This window comes from Chaetodon trifascialis, chromosome 2 (assembly GCF_039877785.1).
Source record: "Chaetodon trifascialis isolate fChaTrf1 chromosome 2, fChaTrf1.hap1, whole genome shotgun sequence".
Taxonomy (NCBI): domain Eukaryota; kingdom Metazoa; phylum Chordata; class Actinopteri; order Chaetodontiformes; family Chaetodontidae; genus Chaetodon; species Chaetodon trifascialis.
Window position 1 is genome coordinate 22,596,269 of NC_092057.1, and position 17,696 is coordinate 22,613,964.

General features: G+C 43.7%; 2 protein-coding genes across 6 annotated transcripts; one reads left to right on the plus strand and one right to left on the minus strand.

The window, feature by feature from the left end:
• The first annotated feature begins 22 nt into the window (after window positions 1–22).
• Window positions 23–15,264, plus strand: micall1a (MICAL-like 1a). Of its 5 annotated transcripts, none has more exons than XM_070977038.1 (16): window positions 23–989; window positions 3,978–4,026; window positions 6,959–7,100; window positions 7,260–7,360; window positions 8,592–8,740; window positions 9,323–9,933; window positions 10,020–10,080; window positions 10,261–10,691; window positions 11,616–12,007; window positions 12,094–12,228; window positions 12,430–12,556; window positions 12,728–12,818; window positions 13,121–13,194; window positions 13,453–13,567; window positions 13,654–13,700; window positions 13,795–15,264. In XM_070977038.1, exons 1-16 carry the CDS (start codon window positions 847–849, stop codon window positions 13,932–13,934), a joined length of 2,808 nt encoding a protein of 935 aa, XP_070833139.1. In that variant the 5' UTR covers window positions 23–846; the 3' UTR covers window positions 13,935–15,264. The 5 variants fall into 5 exon arrangements, with proteins under 5 accessions (XP_070833139.1, XP_070833166.1, XP_070833157.1 ...); XM_070977065.1 differs by having other exon boundaries at window positions 11,658–12,007; XM_070977056.1 differs by having other exon boundaries at window positions 10,261–10,682.
• On the minus strand, window positions 15,238–17,696 carry c2h22orf23 (chromosome 2 C22orf23 homolog). Its single transcript, XM_070977088.1, has 7 exons — window positions 17,594–17,696; window positions 16,986–17,079; window positions 16,755–16,817; window positions 16,271–16,444; window positions 15,979–16,116; window positions 15,688–15,788; window positions 15,238–15,469 (listed from the first exon to the last, which is right to left on the minus strand). The coding sequence occupies exons 1-7, from the start codon at window positions 17,618–17,620 to the stop codon at window positions 15,356–15,358; spliced, it is 711 nt and encodes a 236-aa protein (XP_070833189.1). The 5' UTR covers window positions 17,621–17,696; the 3' UTR covers window positions 15,238–15,355.

Here is a 17,696-nt window from a genome sequence, read left to right on the forward strand (position 1 = left end):
GCGACTCTGTAGCGACTCCACCAGTTGGGCAAGTAGAACAACAACGTGACATTGAGTGGGAAAGCAGGCAAGTTGCCAACGCTTCAATCAGTGTGCCTAGGATGGCTGAGCACCCGCGCTGGGCTGCTTTAATCAACCGTTAGAGTGTTTTTTCAGTGTGCGTCAATTTCGTTGTCGTCAATCGGGCGTCACGAGCAGCGCGCGGGACGGACGTTTTATTCATCGTTTTATCAGCCGTTGCAGTCACTGCACCAACAAACAAAAAACATGTAGTGGTCCATCTCAAGGAGGAAACTGTCACCTCTGCTTCGACGGAAACGATATCATCGGCCGAAACTGCCAAAGATAATCCCCACCCTACCAGCGCTTCCCCACAAAGAAGCAAACCTGCAAACTGCAGACATAGCGTTCGGCTAGCAGCAGGCTAACGTACCCACCTTAGCGAGTTAGCTAAGTTGACTACGTCAGGAACTTTGTTGGCAAAATACCGTCATCAACTCTGGAAATCAGATGTGTTTTTAACCCTGTTATTCCGATCACAGTGCCAGTTCAGATGCAGTTATGGCTATCTGAATAACTCGGCACAGGAGATATAGTGAGGGCATAATGCATTTTGTTGTTGCAAAAGTTAGCTAACAGCTAGCTCGCCATGCTAGTTTTTAACGTGACTCACTGGCTGTGGATGAATGTATCGGGTGTTGCCTGGCTGTCGCCCCTTCACTGAAACGCTGCCGATGACTCGTTTATGACTGGAGAAAAGACTCGGTGTTGTGTCCTGTCACACCTGGGACGAAACCTCTCGATTTTATTTGACAAGGATACTTGGATTTCTGTGATACCAGTGTCATGGGATCTCTGAAGGCTCTCCAGGAGTGGTGTCGGATACAGTGTGAGAGCTACCGCGATGTGGAAATAAGGGACATGTCAACGTCCTTTCGGGACGGTTTGGCGTTTTGTGCCATAATACATCGCTACAGACCAGAGTTAATGTAAGTAGCTCTACGTCAAATAATGTAACATTGATGTTAATTAAGTCAATTTACAGTGTACGTATGTGAAAACTGTCTGAGATAGTGAAGGTAACGGTAACGAAGCTTATTGTGATGACAGGATTTGCTGGCTTCAGTGAAAGGTGGACAGACAGGCGACTTACTGTTGTCTTTAAATTGTTTTCAAGTACTGTAATAACTAGTATGTTAATCCATCCAGGATACAAACACAGAGCAAGTTTTTAAGGACTGGGATTATGCAAAGCTCCTGTCAACAAAGACTAGAATGGTTTCTCTTTGGAATATGTTTTTAAGTAGTTTAGCACGACTGGATATGATATTACAAGTGGTTAGATAACTTTTTTAAACATAAAAAACAGAGCCATGTCATTTATGTTATATTCGTCAACACTGTATGTTTCAATAATGTTTTATAGCCAAAACCAACAGCCAAAATATTCTTCTGAACATTGTAGAGAGAGAGGCCAGTGTGCTGTAATTAACTCATGCTGACGGACCATGCCCTGTCTGTAACAACACACACCCCTCTTCTCTGCATTTCACACACGCACGCACACACACGCACACACACAGTACAGAAGTTACCACTAAACACAACCGCAGTATCAGTGTGCCTAAAAATGACTTGATATGGAGATGAGGAAGTCGAGACTTGCCATTGTTTTGGCAGCGATCAAACAGAACATCTCTGACTCATTCATTCACTTGCAGTTCATAAGTGAGTTTGACCTGCGTTTGCTCAAACACACCAGAGAGACGAAGAATATTCCATTTAGTGATGATCAGCCTCCCAGTACGTTCATCTCCCATACAAGAGGGTCATCATGTTTGTCACTGATACTGTTTCTAGGACTTGTGTATCAGCATTGGTGAATCATTTGATTCATACAGCAGCAAAAATTCACAGAATCTCTGCTATGACTCACATTGGACATGCATCTCTGGATAGTGGTGTTGATGACTGACATCAGCATTACTGGTTTGATTCTGTCAAGGCAACAACCCTTATTGTTGAAGTAGGGTTGTGTAAAAGAATCCACTAATGACATGTGATGTCCCCCCTTTGTCTTGGAGGACAAACTGCGGTGTGATGGAATGATTTCAGACAATAAGCATCGTGCTCGTGCTGCTAACCTCTCAGGTGGTCCAGACGTTTGTGAGCAAATTGGACTATGCTTGGATGGCAGTCGAGCAAACATTCACTGGACCAGTCACTGAAGGACGAGTCAGTGATGTGGAATGTATCCGCAAACACAGCACAGCAGTAAAGCTGAAAGTAAGAGAGGAGGCAAATCCTAAACACCCAGCTTTCGAGCTCTGCCTCTTCAATTTGTGTCCCAGCATGCCTCTCTGTTCAGTCCTCTGTAAAGCTGCAGTGGCCCAACCAAACTCGCTCTGATCCAGACAGACAGTCCGTCAGGCTAATCTGCAGCTGAGACCTTTGCCTGTCAAACTGCATTTAGCTCTAATGTTGGGCCAGGCCGTTGTAGGGCTGCCCTGCACTCTGCAGCCAGTGTATTCTCATCTAAATACATGCAAACTGATGTACAGGAAAGACGTTAGTACAACAAATGGCCTCATCTGAATTTCAGCTTAGACCAACTGTCAATCAACCCACTGGAAAGGGAGTAGATCTGGCTGCAAGAGATCAGCCATGGCCTCGTTAAAGAAAGTGCATGGGACAGTGCAGTCAAACTTTGATAAATTGTGTTCATATACGCAGCTAATGTTCAACTTTTAGCAAGCAATATCACAAACAGTAACATCCTCTTTGTGCTTCTACTTCTGAGGTTTTTCATGTCCTTTCTGTGTTGACATTTGTCTCCATAGTGCACTTGTTTTGTCTCACCTACCTACTCCTCTACCAAATCACTGATTATGTAACATTTCTGACTGTTATGATGTCACTAAATCCCAGTCCTGTGTGGTCTAGCACAAACTTGTCAAGTCAGATGGAACCAGATTTAGCAGATATACTGGTTCGCTCAGGTTTTGATCTTGTGGATTTTGAAAAACTGGCACACCAGTCCTCAGCAGTCCTCTTTCCCAAAATAAACTTCTGAGTGGGACTCTGAGTCACACTTGAATAGATTCAGATCACACACCGTGCTTCATCGCTCATGTCGCTGTCTGCCGGTGCTGTCTGTTCTACGACTGTTTGGGGAATGATTTGAAGTCGCTGCACTTCTATCTGGCTGTGTGACACAGTGGACTTGTTTTGACATGATCTTGACATTATAGCTGCTGCTCAGTGTGTGTCACTATGGGAACTAGATTAGAGAGAACAGAGGTCACTTTGTGTGGCTCCAACACGGAGCTCATTCACAGGGCTTTGCCGTCTTGAGAGTTCCACATGGTCCACAAACTCTTTTCCAAGGTCACAGTGTTTTTTTTTTCTGCCTCACTGTTGTCCTACTACCACAAAGTTGTGTAAACATACGCGTTCTTGTGCACACACACTTTCATCTCAGAACACCTCAGACATTTTCCAGTTTTACTGCAGGATGTTTACTGGTGAGAGCTCTGGCTTGAGTTCCTCGCTGTAGGCATTTCAGAGCAGAGCCTTGTAATTATCAGCCCATCACTCCTGTTTGATACAGCCACTTCTTTCCTTTTGTCCTGGCCGTTTTTCACATCAGGCATCATTAATGTGTGGTTTGGGACCACTTGTCAGCCGCTGTAGTTGGGAGGCTTAACTGTTCACCATGCTTGCCTGTCATGCTGTCAAGCCAATAATAGATTCTTGATGGTTCATAACAGAAGTGGAAAAAGGTCAGCAAGCTAAATACAGTGCCATCCTGTATCAGCATGGCTTTGACAGTTACAGTACTTCTTTATGGTCGTCTGCGAGAGTCTTGATGTGAAAGGAGATACTATAATTTGCAGTTGTTGGAGGCTGTATACTGGAACTGTACACTGAGCCTTATCTTGTTTCAAAGTTAAACATTTTCTGTCTTGTCATTCCAGAGACTTTGGCTCGCTGTCCAAAGAGAATGTCTACGAGAACAACAGGCTGGTGAGTCAATTTTACAGTTTTCATGAATGAAATGTATAGAGCTAAAATATTTTCACTTCTAACTCTGTGAATTTAGGGTTTGCTTTGGCCAAACTGGAGTTGGTGATGGCTGGAACAGTGGAAAGAGACACCAAGACAGTTTTGTTTAAGTCTGAATAAAGCAAGTTTATAATGAGTTGACAAGGCAGTTAAACTCATCTTAGTTTGGTAAAAGAGAGAAACTTGAATTCAGAAGGTGTGCAAATATACTTTCCAGTTCAATAAGGAAAACGTGGGGCTGGTCAGAAAATTTGAATGTATCACCCAATCTTAGTGGTTTTAACGCTCGTATGCTCTTGTGTGCCATGGTGTCTCCATTTTGTATGACGATTTCGTGAAGGGAGGGTTAAATCACTTAAGAAATAATTCATATGTATCATTTAGCTTCAGGCTTTGCATCTGTTACCATGTGTGCTTCGTTCAGCCATAGCATGGTTAAGCCTTACGATTGCATGCAACCGTGGTGGGTGTGACTTCAGTGTAGCTGACTGTACGTGTGGAGAGAAGCATTACTTAATCCTGATGGAGCCTGTTGGCAAACAGAGAGAGAGGGAGGAAACCAGAGCATTCAGGATCACAAAAAAGTTCCTGACATAAGCCTGTGGAGAGACCATGTAAAGAGGATTTCAAGTGCAAAAGTGCTGAATGTGCAGCCTATTGTGAGTCTGTGGATTGAAACCAGTGAAGAATTTTTGAAATCATATTTCCCTCGTTGGGTTTTTCCACATCGTCTGTAAGCCAACAGAACATTGAGGGATGAAAAGGGAGTCTCCTCGTTTTGAGTCTGAGCTAAGCTTTGGCAGCTCTTCACTGCTGTTTACATTCTTTTTATCCAACAGCTTTCAGGGAAAGTGAGGTAGTTGGTGGTAACACCAGAATAAACTCTCAGTGTGCTGGCTGTCATTTGAGTTTGTTTTATACAAAGCAAGTCATTCACTGTATCCATAAGGCTGAAGCCTGAGTGAGAAATCTGTGAATGTAAATGTGGAAAGCACGCAAACCTAATTCAGATTTTATTAAGGAGCCAGATCGTGTGATCATGCCTTATTTGTTCATGGTTGTCTCTCTGAGATCTTCTTCTCTAATACCCCTGTCTTACAGGACAACCACACTAGTGTCTACTCACAAGTCATCCATATTTGACCCTGTTCAAAATGACGACTGTCACAGGTTGATCTCTTGTTCTCAGCGTTCACAGACTTACATTTATTACTGTTACATATAGAATGACTCTGAAATGCATTACGTTAGTTGTAAGTAAAGTTAATGAAAGTGTTCTTTTTAGTTCCCTCCACCTGCTCACATTCTGTCGCTCATGTTTATTCTCACTCTTGCACAATGTGTAAAATGCATTGTACATGCATCCTACATTGTGCAAATCACGTTATTACAGTGCTATACGTGGTGCTACAGAGGTTGAGTGTGTGGCACAGGCCACATAGTCGCATCACGAGTATAAAGCATTTGTTAAAATCTACCAAAATTAGTGCTGTCCATCCCTTGAACAGGGCATATCCGAACCTTAACAAGAAACGGTTTTAGATGAACATTTTCTTTATTGGCCCATAATGGTAAACTGCAGGGGCATAACACCTCTTACTAAACATAATGAGCAGTTCAAATTTCAGTAAATTTCTATCATCTTTTTTCATGTTTTGGAGAATTATTTATATATTTTTTTTAGTTTTGAACTACAGGACTCATCTGGACCGTTAGTCAAAACATCAGCATTTCACTTAAAATAGGTTTGTACAAAATGGACCTACTGGCATTTTCAATTAGGATAATCAGGCTGTTTTGGCCGGTACTGCTGTGAAACGAGGCTGTGCAGTGAATCAGTAATATGTCTGTGAAGGTTCTCAGTCAGCCGGGTCATGGTTATCCAAGGAGGGTTCAATCAAGGGTAACTGGACTTTTTCATTCTCATTCAAGGGACTTCTGTTCTGACTGGGAGGGGAGTCCTCAATATTTAACCTTGATGGGGTTGTTATAAAGGTCACTGATACCACCTGGGTCGTAATGGCAAATTCATTTTAGATAAATCTCAGGAGAATATTTAGTTTGAACTAGGAAGAGTTAACAATTTAAACTGTAAACCAGGTATTATTTGCTCAGCGCAGTACAGTGCATTTTGATTAATTTGGCTTTACTTCCACTTTGCCCTTGGATTGCATTTGTGGACTGGATTATCTCAGTGTTGCATGACTGCCAGCGGTTGTATCCGTGTTATGTAACCTTACCCGCTCTCATTTCTTTCGTGGAATTTTTCATTACACTGACGGTTATCCTCAAAGGACAAAACATTATATTATGAGCAAATGGCTGCTGTTTTGTCAGCAGTGTTAGATTATTCAAGGCATCAAATATGTGCTGTTTGGTGGACTATGCCAAGCATCTGAGGACATCATTCTTTCCTTTGTTTTTGCATGTTCACATTGAGACAAATAACTGGTGCATACCCAGATTAAGGGTTTAGTTTGAGTGAAACATTTTCATGATAAACCGTAACTTGACTTCCTGAACGAAACATACTTTCTCACTCACCCCAAGTGGGATTGAGCCGTGCAAATAGTTTTAGCTTCATCATATCAGATACAAGTCATTGACATTTCTTGTGCCACAACTTCCATTCGAAGTTGTGTTTTTCATACATTGGACAAGACATGCAGCTTTTTAAAATCAGTTTACATGTTAATAATAGGGAGCAGAAGACAGTCAGAATAATCAGATGGCTGTCTTTTGTTGTAGTTGGCAGTAATTATTATTATTAGAATTCATCACTGGCCTGCATGTTAACACACTGCTTGCACCGTCTCAGCTTCTCACAGACGTGCATCATCTATCTCCTCCCTCTAACCTTTCCTCTCCATTTTCTGCATCTGTTTCATCGTAGGCATTTGAAGTGGCAGAGACACAGCTGGGGATTCCAGCCCTTTTGGACCCAGAGGACATGGTGTCCATGAAAGTGCCTGACCGTCTCAGCATCATCACATATGTCTCTCAGTACTACAACTTCTTCAACAACAAGTCTCAAGGTGCGTACAGTAAATTCAGTTGGATTTCACTCATAAAAAACCATAAAAACTGTCCAACCTGTGCAAATCTTCAGATGGAGCAACTTGTGTAACTCTTGGGTATGACATCAGCTTGCATAGTTAGTTTATATCATTAACTAATGACTTTCTTTTCCACAGCAAACCCCCCTTGCATGAAAAGGCTGAGTCCTGTCGGTCATAATGAGCCAGCCCAAAAAAGGCCCCCGACCCCTTTGGAAGACAAAGTGGTTGAGTCTGAGGTAAGAACGAGACTTGGCACCAGGAGAAGGCGCGGAGATAAGCAATGTCACCCTGTGCATGTGTTGATTCTGATGTTGTTTAATACGTATAAAAACTACGTCACTGAATTACATTATTCCTGCATGATACTCTACTGAAGCTGCATGTTAACAAGCTGTATTTTTTTAAGTAATACTCTGTTAATGGTGTTCTTTGGAGGCCCGGATAAGCAGACTGAAACCTCACATATTCTCTGGTAGTATATTGGTGTGTATCTGAAGCCATGGATTATCTAAGCATAATTCTGCATGTGCTATGTCCGGGTATTAGGTCATCAGATCTGTACAATACAAATCCCATCCTGCCATTGCAGTACAACAATGTACACTATCCACAGAAGGATTTTGTAATTACCACTTCCTTGTATGGGCTTTGTGTTGCACAGCAGGGGAAGAGCAAAGCAACAGAGGTGGAGTCTATAAAGATAGCCTCTGTATCCTGTCTCTTTTTTCTTTCGCATGCCTTCACCTTCTTTCCTCCATACTTCCATGTACTGCCATCTTTTTCCTCAACTTCCACCCCCCCTTCAGATGGAAATCCATTCCACTCCCTCCTCTTCCTGCTCTTCTTCCTCCTCACATCTGATCCCCCCTCCACTCTCTGGTCCTCAGCCTAGACAGTAGGATGGGGGTGGGGGTAGGTTAGGAGGTGAAAGCTAAACAGTTAGGTCAGTCTTTTTTTAACCTTTTAACCTCTCTTTTTACATTAATGACTAACTATAGTACTATCCTAACTCTGTGTGCCAAGTTTTGGAATATGCTGCTGCTAACCCCCTTTTTACTTAACACAAAGAAAAAGCAAAAAAAACAAAAAACGAAAATGAATTGCCTAAAAGCAAAATATCAATCTTATATATCAGTCATATCTAAAATATGTGACTCCCAGGGGCACTAACCCAAGCTGTTTGGATTTTGTTACTAATAAAACTTTTTTTCTTATTTATTTGAATCATTTACATGATGTTTTAAACTGAAAAAGAAATGCAGTAGTGAACCACATGAATCCATGAGCAGTAGATGTTGCAGTAACCAAGCAGATGTAGCTAGCTGAACAAAATGCACAATCCACATCCTGAAATCCTGACTCCGTGTCTGATCTCCCCCTCCCCCATTACTCTCCATCTTCCCCCCTTCCCCTGACGTCTTCTCCCTGACCCCTCCCTGCGAACAACGTCCCGGTCGCTTGCGCTAGCCGAGCCAGCCCGTGCAGATAGGTGTGGAAGCGCTCGCAGCGGTCAAGGGCAGCACACTGAGCAGCACCTGCGCCGCCTGCCAGAAACATGTCCACCTGGTGCAGAGGTTTCTGGTGGACGGCAAGCTCTACCATCGCAACTGCTTCAGGTACTGCAACTGCAGCTACGCCCCCTGTTGACGTGTTTCATAGCCATAATATTTCTGACAGTGCAAGATGCTCTTGAGTTTGCTAAAGTGATAATCCTTAAGACTTTAGTCCTGGTTGATTTGGCAGCACCTGTGGTAAGTAGCTAGCAGCAAGTGCGATTTAATACCACAGTTTACAAAAGAGCGACTTGTTGATCTATTGGCAGAGTAGGCAGCCACACAAGCTCAGAGTGTTTTGATAAAGAATTGGCTTTTTCCATGAGAATCACTACCCATGTTTCACTAGGTGGATCTTTTTAATGTGACATATCAGCAGTAACAAACGTTCAGTTTGCATTATCTTACATAAACTTCTCATGTGAAGGAAAGCAATTTGAAATGCCTCAGAGGTGGTGGGCCCTGCCACTAACAATGAAAGCTACTATACAGACAGGTAGTTATAGGGTGTAAATACATTGTTTGGCTGTTACTGACAAAAGGCTGGTGATAAAAAGTGTCAAACACCAGATTAGATTTTATGGAAATCTTAAGGATTTGACCTGTTGAAAATCTTCCTGTCGTCCTGTGTCATTGTTGTCTCAGGTGCATAGAGTGTCACAGCACTTTGCTTCCTGGATCCTACAAATTTGGAAGCAACTCTGGGGCGCTGGTCTGTACACATCACATTTCAAGGCATACTTCAGCCAACCAGAACGGCCGGCCAGATCTTAGTAAAAGACCAGTGGTAGTTCAGTCGGCCAGGATTGGTCGCAGCACGGTTCCTCACACCTCGCCCTCTGAGAGGGACCAGGCAAAGACTCCTTCTCCAGTAAACCAAACAAATGATACCGACATGCCTACCAATGACTCGGTCACAGTCACTGCTGCTCCAGCAAATCAAGCAGACTCTTTGGAAAAAGCAAAAGACATGGATGGCAGTGGAAAAACAGAGGAGATACCCCGTTCTTCTTCTCCTCCTAACCCTTTTGATGAGAGCGATGAAGAGATAGAGGAGAAAGAGGAGGAGGAGAAAGACAAAGATACTACAACACCAGCCGAAATAACGACTAATGGGAACCTCCCTTCTACACCTGTCATTCATCATGAGGGTGCCAGTCGGCCAGTACCGGCTCCCCGTCGGGTTTCTGAACGCACCCCTCCTCCTCGCCCTGCCCCTCGGGTTCGGCTCCTCCGTACAGCAGACGGTACAGTTGGTGCGTGTTCACTGCACAATATAAATGATTACACATGAAAATAAGATCTGCTGATATTCATCCTCACATTTTACTTGAAATCACAGGTGAAAACCAGAAGCCTCCGACTCCTCCCAAACCTCGGGAACGATCACAGTCTCCTGGAAGGTAGCTGAACTCCTCTCAAATATCTCTTTCTCTGTCCATTGTCACCATTTCATCTGCCTGAATCACATCATCACAGTCTCGTTTTGTAGCGGTTTGCCCCTTCACGCCTTCATTTGGCTGTAGTTCGTTGCCTTTCCCTCTGTGACCCCTTCATCCCTGTCTGTGTATCTCACTGTCCAGCCTGTCCAGTGGCACCCATAAACCCAAAGACCCACCTTGGCTCGCCCTGGTGCAATCAGAACCCAAGAAGAAGAAAGCCCCTGCCCCTCCCCCCGCTGGCCTGGCAACACCTCCCAATACAGGCTCTCTGTCCTCTCTCAAAGGGGAGGGCTCCAGACCCAACACGCCTCCTCCGCCCTCCAACCCGTTTGACGAGGACGACGACGATGATGAAAATGAGTTAGAGGAAGTAGGAGGAAGCGAAGGAAGTGCGATTCCACCCACAGTTGCGGCTAGTCACCCATGGTACAGCATCACTCGGGCAGCAGACACGACAGGTGCTGACACTCCCCCTAGTGGGGGAAGCTCGTCGCGCTCTGCCAGCCCCGGGAATGCTAAGAGCAAGAAACGGCCAGCACCTCGTGCTCCACAACCACCTGCAGGTAACCAAGGTCAGTTCAGAACATGGAGGTTTTTGGCCTAAAGGTTCTTTTATCCAGTGAACGTTGATACGTTGGCTTGTGTTCGAGCTTGTGTCTTCTCTGATTCTTAATATTTGTTCCACTGTCTCTGTTTCCTGGCTGTAATCTGGCCTTTGCATTCTTGAGGCTCTACATCTTGTGGTAACCGGCTGAGGTTCTGTTGATGGACTCTGGTCTTTTGACTGTTTTCCAATTAGTCAGCCACATCCTGTGGAGTGTTTTTGATCTCTTGTGATCTGGTATTTCTACAGCCTTCTGTCATCCACTACATTAGCCGTCCACGGTTGACCAGATCCTTCATATCTGCTGAGTTCATCAGTGTGTTCTTTTTCCATAGCAATGCAGCACACATACATGTTTTCAATACTTTGTTTTGGGTTTCTCAGATGTCTCAGCCCCATGATAATCTGCTTCACTGGCATTGTCTCTACAATCAGATTCATACCCTTAACTTTCTCTTTTGTACTTCAAGTAGCTATGAAACAAACCTTTCAACATTATTCGGTTTCTATTTTCAACCTTATTTTTCAACTTTTGTTACTATTGATATCAAGTGTGTCCCATTCTCCATCTTACGTTAGATCTCATTTTCACATCTCATTATGTATCCTATTTTTTATGCCTTTTCATGTCTTTGTTTTATGTGAATCACTTGGTGCATATCATTTCTCTTTTGTAAAGCCTTTTAAGCTGCGTTTTATTATTATTAACGTTGATGTAAGTTGAACTGGAACAGTGAGGCTGGAGGACTGTGTGTGGGGTATTGTATACAAACGTTCATTGTTTTTTGTTCTTTCCCACATCCTCTCTCCGTTTCAATCTGTCCCAACTTCTTTGGTTCCTGTTTCATTTCTGCTCTCTTTGGTTTTTTACCACACCTTCTCTCCTCCTCAGTTCTCCCTCACTCTCAGCCCTCCTCTTGCTCTCCCTCTCCAGCTCTCAGCACAGAGAGTTTGTCCTCTGGCTCAGACCACAGCTCCTCCCAGCCCCCGCTGGCTGGCAGTGCCAGCAGGGACCAGCAACACGCCTTCACCAAGAGTGTCTCAGAGCCTTCCATCTGTTCACCGTGCGACTCTGCGGCCTCCCCTTCCTCCTCCTCCAATGAGCGTCTGCCTCATCCCTCCCTAAGCCCCTACCCTTCTCCCATGCCGTCAAATGCCAGCTCAGCTCCAGCCACCCCACAGACAGGTCGCAGCTTGGGGGCCAAAGGGACTGGAGCCCCTCCACCACGACCCCCAACAACCCCCAGCCCATTGGCCTCAGGAAACACCCAATCACACAATAAGGTAATAGAACCACTAAGAAATAAAGTGATATGAAGCAATACACTGTGCACGTTATATTCCAGCTCTATCTCTTTTCCTCCTTTTAGCGGATCTGTAAGGAGAACCCTTTCAACAGGAAAGCTTCTCCCTCTCCTGCTAAATCCAAAACCAGACCACCAAAAGGCCCTCGTCCTGCCAGACCCCCGGCCCCCGGCCATGGCTTCCCTCTTATCAAACGCAAGGTACAAAACCTAAAGGGGACATGCAGAACTTTCCAAAGGCATTCATTTAAATCCAGCTGGCTATTTTATTCTATTAATTTTTGATCCTAATAAAATAGTTCCGATTAGGAATTTGTGATTTGATTTGTGACACAGAAGGATGTCTCACCTTCTGTGTCAAACAGAAGAATAAGTACTCTGATGATCCAAACATCCATCCAGGTGCAGTCAGATCAGTACATCCCAGTAGAGGACATCCACGGGGAGATGGGTCAGCTGGAGAAGCAGCTGGATGAACTGGAGCAGAGGGGAGTGGAGCTGGAGAAGAAGCTGAGGGACAACCCTAACGGTAACACATCACACTTTGCTGAAATGGCTGCTCCAGCTGAAATAGCTTAGAAAAGCATAGATTATAAAATAAATGATCCCCTAGAGAAAATAGCGAGTAAAGAGAAGAGCCTAAAACATCATAATAGAAAGATAGCAAATGTATCTCTGTGCTCCTCTTTTGTGTTTTCAGATGAAGACGAGGAGCACCTGTTGGTGGACTGGTTCACGCTCATCCACGAGAAACACCTGTTAGTACGACGGGAAGCTGAGCTGGTCTACACGTAAGTACTAGACTGCAGCAAGGGCCGTGTGAGAGGATCTTAGGGTTTAAAGCCAATCAGGCCTTCCCCTTTGAGTTGTTCATAACCGACAGTGCAAGTAAGTGTTCAGTGTAAGTAATGAGCCAGTTTCCTGAGTTGAGGAAAATTCAAGCATTTTTTTGGGCAAGATGAGACGTTTTCTGTGTTGCGGCCTTTCATATTGAGACATAATTTTACATGAAGAATTTACAAAAAGACATTTAAAAGAAGTAAATTGGAGGCTACGGGTGTGCAACATCATGTGTGAACCTTCCTCACTGCAGTGCGAAGCAGCAGAACCTGGAAGAGAGGCAAGCCGATGTGGAGTATGAGCTGAGGTGTCTTCTCAACAAACCAGGTGTGTTTGGCCATGATCCTCACAGACAAATCCACTGCCTGCATGGGTTGGTTTGGAATGCGCAACTCAGGCTACAGCAGGAAACTACGACCGCCCACACTTAATACACACAGTATTTGCACAAGGGTTCAATAAAACCTAGGATTTGCATGTATGGTTTTGTTTACAGATGCTCTGCTGTTGCTTCAGTAATTCAAAAGTAATACAAGTGAAAGAAACCCAGATGAAATCATGCATTATCACCTCTTCCTCTCTCAGAGAAAGACTGGACCGAGGAGGACAAGAGTCGGGAGCAGGAGCTAATGGCTGAGCTGGTGACCATCATTGAGCAGCGCAACCAAATTGTCAACAGCATGGACCAGGACAGGCAGAGGTAATCAATGGGTCTGCACTGACCCAGAGTGTCTTTATCAGTGATACTTTACAACTGCCAGCAGTCTAACAGTCATTCTGTCACAGGGAAGAGGAGGAGGATAAACTTATCGGAGCCATGCTGAAGAAAAAAGGTAGGATGAGGAGAAAGGTGCATTTGTAGCAGGTTAAACATTCTAGATGTAATGTAAAATGTACATTTGCTCTCACTCTTTTCCTCCTCTTCAGACTTCCATAAGGATCCAGACAGTGAGCAGCAGCAGCAACAGAAGAAAAAAGGGGGAAAGTTCAAACCCATTAAAGTTCTCAAGAGACTGAGCCATAAAGCAGAACCAGGCAAGAGCCCCCGCAAGGAGAAGACGCCATAGAAAGGACACGTTCTCCTCCAAGAGGATATGAGGCCATTTTAACAAGACCAAGGAAGATAACAAAGGATGTGAGAAGAACACATCAAGAAATAAGATGAGGTCTCCTTTAACTGTCATTAATGACTTTACATGCAACCCAGAATCCACTCCCTGCTCACATCTTACATCACTGACTGCTTTGTGTTTTAAAGAGACTGTAGAGCAACTCAACCGCTTCAAGAACTGTCCTGTTTGTAAGATCTCTCATGAGGTGTGCAGTGGCTTTCTAAATGACTGATGTGTTCTGTGTTGTTTCACTGTCATTGCATTGGCCAGCATCTCTGGCCTGTAGGCCTTTATCAAGGCTCAGCAAAGGTGTGATTGGTCGGTTTACTTTGATTGATGTCAGTTGGTCCCTGATAGAGATTTTTAATGTTTTTCCTGACTTACACTCCTTCAATACCCGACTCCCCAACTTTGACAAGGTTTCATGTCACGTCTGGTTTGATCCTGTGGTACGAGTGAAAGGAAAAAGTTTTCTAAGATGAACTCTGCTTTAAATTTTACAGCATCTACCCATGAAACGCTCAACAATGGAGACCGAGGTTCTTCTAGCTGCTATCTTATGATTGTTTGTGGTTCCCTTGTTTATGGTTTGCTAGTTTTGCAATGGTGTCGTGTCTGTAAATGCATATCATCAAAGACGTGGACGAACGTAGATACAGTATTTATGGGGGTGTGACTCGAGACAAAGTGGGAGACTCCAAATCAGATAGATTAAGATAATGTGAGGTGTCAGCATTATAGAAAGCGTTTAAGGTCACACGTCTGTTAGAATGTTTATTCATATGAAAGGTCATACATGCAATAATGACTATTAGAAAAGGCAGATATACAGTGTTTTAACAGCTGTAGCAAGACACTAGTTTATAACAGTTTTAACCATTGGAGAAAACCTGAATATGCAATCATTAATTTATATTTTACTCTGCCTTTCTGTGTGGTTCCATGTTTTGCCTTAAAAGTGGATAGGAAAAAAACATGTTAATATTGTTTGTACGAGTGCCATTTATTTAACTGCAAATGTGGACGAGCTGTCATTTGTTCTGTGAATGTCAGTATGTTTACTCATTCTGTTCTGTCCTTTAGCCTGTCTGTCTGTCTGTCCTCCATTTCAAATGGTAATCTGTTGTGTCTGTGTTTCTGCTCTGTGCCTGTCCTCCTGTCCAGCTGAAACCAAGGGCTTTCGTAGCGTCACGTTTGCGTCAGATACATGCTGTCCTGAAAGAGCAGCGGGATCATGAAAAATATTGACACTGGAAGGCAGAGGAATAAAATAACTTAATGTAAATATTTCATGGTGTACAGATCAATTGCTTTCACCACACATTTTCCAGGTTGTTTCCAAGAGTTCAGTCAGTGGCAGCGAGTCTTCTCCCGTCTTACAAGTTCATGTTTTCGGCTGCCTGTTCTGCAGCCTCTCCTTTCCTCTCAGATGTCACTGCATCCTTCTTGTGAGAGCAGGTCTCGTCCAACACCTCCAGTTCTCGGATTCTCTGTGAGTGGAGCCATGACGCAGCACAGGTTTAAGAGCAACTGCTTTGAACAGTTTTAAAGATCTCTATGTTGCTATTGTCCTGTCTGTGAGCATCATCACGCAAAACATTCATAACTATAAAACAATGAATTTGAAACACCTGTGTTACTAAAAGCTTTATCAAAACCACACAAAGCAGGTCAATTTGAGTCACTATGTAAACCATTGTTTGTTTACCTGTGATATCTCTGTGTTGATAATGTTGATGTACTGCTTCTCCTTGCCCAGAGAGGCCATATCTGCCAGGAACTGCATCCTCTCCTCTATCTCATCCACAACTACAAATGAAACAATCAGGTTAATATTAGACTTATTCAAAGGGTGCTGGATATACTTAGATTGCAACATTTCACTCTCACAGAGACAACATCTGAATTCAAATGTTTTCTGGGAATATTTCCTCTCTGTTACAGCAGATAGTACAACTTGTCCATGGTACATCATCTGTTTCTGTGCAGTCAGCCGCACCTTCCTGATACCGGTCTCTCTCCTCTGCTGCTCCTGTGTTCTGACATGCAGGAATGCTTTTGAAAGACGCAGCTGTGGGCTCTTCTTGTCCTGTTGCCATAATACTCTGAAGCCTCCTTTTCTCTTTGTCCAAGTCTCCTAGGGTCAAACGGTAAAAAAAGGGATGGAGAAAATTTAAAAAATTCCAGATTTAGTGACAAATAACCTGCAGTATACTGCCATCGCTTACAATATAGGGCTGTCAAAGCACATAAATACAGAATTAATAATGGTGTCAGCTAGAAGAACATACTTGTGGGACCAGGACAGAACTTTTCTCTCATGTAGCTGTTCCCAGAACGACAGGATTCAGCACTGCGTCTCTGAGGCTTGCCCAGCAGGCGTTTCTGGACAGGTTTACTGGTCTTAGGCTGAGGAGGGGGAGCTGATGCTGTGGGGTCAGTGGTCAAAGGTAAAGCTGCTCCGTCTGAGGGGGAAAAGTAGAAAAACAAACAAAAAAAAGCTTTTAATGTGGCAAAAGAAAATGTAATGTTAAATAATTGAAATGGGTTAAGTCAATTCAATGCTCACTGAGAAATTATTTCAACTGGTGCACTGCAAATGTGAGCAGACCGTCCAATGTAGGGACAGAAAACACAAGATTCACCCTATTATCATATTACCCTTGAGCCATAATATGATATGGAATTTTTTGCAATTACAATATATTCACAACGATCCCACATATGATCACTATACTGCTCCCCCAGCCTCTCACCCAAACGTCTCAGACTTACTCTTGAGGCATTCATTGATTTTTTTTCTCTGGAGGTTGGTGAGCCTTGATTCCTGCATCATTACTGAGGACAAGGAGAGGGATTGATTACAATTTCAAACACTTGTACGTACACACACACACACACACACACACACACACACACACACACACACACCATCAACTCCTTTATGCGTGTTTCCTATTTACACCCAACCATCCAACCAGAATATCAACAAGTGCATCATCTCACATCTCAGCATGTCCTGGGTCTCCTTGCTGTACTGGGTGGCCCTGGGGTTGTTCCACAGTCCTCCGCCAACTCTGCTGGGTGAGGAGGCCTCCATCTGCATGAGACACAAAAAAGACTAGAGGACAGGAACCTCAATGTCTAGGCCTTAATTTAATGTTACATCTGTCATACTGAAAACTTAAACAGATCATAACAGAGACAGGCTGTGGTCATGATGCCGTTAAAGGACAAATCCTGCAGCTGCTCCATAGACAATGACTGACTGACAACTCATTGATTGGCGGCTATATTGACTTAAATGGTGTGAAATGGGGAGATTTTCCGATTCACGACTGTGAGGCCAACACACAAATACCACTTGTTTGGATGAGAGACACTTGTGTGATTGTAGATGTTGACTTTGCATTCAATATAACTGAAATGTCAAAATGTAGCTTGGCTAAAATGAGTTCGTCTATAGAGCTAGTTAGCAGTCAATGGTGCTAGGTGGCACAACTGGACGTCAGAAAGGTGAGCAGTAGGCTCTACATGAAAGAAACGTATGATAAAAGGCTACAACTGGACAGAAGCATTGAAACAGCTTGCTCAAACTCCACTTCCTTTCTTACCACAAGTCCTTCGTAAACACTTGGCATTAGCTAATTTCGCTTCGACCTAGAGAGCAGTGTCGTCTCGAGAGCAACAGTTTGCTGCCATAGCAACCGAGTAGCT

What these genes read in the sequence shown, in the direction of transcription:
- c2h22orf23 (XM_070977088.1), bottom strand. Translation starts at nt 17,620, where the DNA reads ATGCCAAGTGTTTACGAAGGACTTGTG. An exon ending in GAGAGACCGGTATCAGGAAG is followed by an intron (nt 15,789 to 15,978) that starts GTGCGGCTGACT and finishes TTTCATTTGTAG; the next exon opens with TTGTGGATGAGATAGAGGAG. An exon ending in TCAACACAGAGATATCACAG is followed by an intron (nt 15,470 to 15,687) that starts GTAAACAAACAA and finishes CTCCACTCACAG; the next exon opens with AGAATCCGAGAACTGGAGGT.
- micall1a (XM_070977038.1), top strand. Translation starts at nt 847, where the DNA reads ATGGGATCTCTGAAGGCTCTCCAGGAGTGGTGTCGGATACAGTGTGAG. An exon ending in ACACCCAATCACACAATAAG is followed by an intron (nt 12,008 to 12,093) that starts GTAATAGAACCA and finishes TCCTCCTTTTAG; the next exon opens with CGGATCTGTAAGGAGAACCC. An exon ending in TCCCTCTTATCAAACGCAAG is followed by an intron (nt 12,229 to 12,429) that starts GTACAAAACCTA and finishes ACATCCATCCAG; the next exon opens with GTGCAGTCAGATCAGTACAT.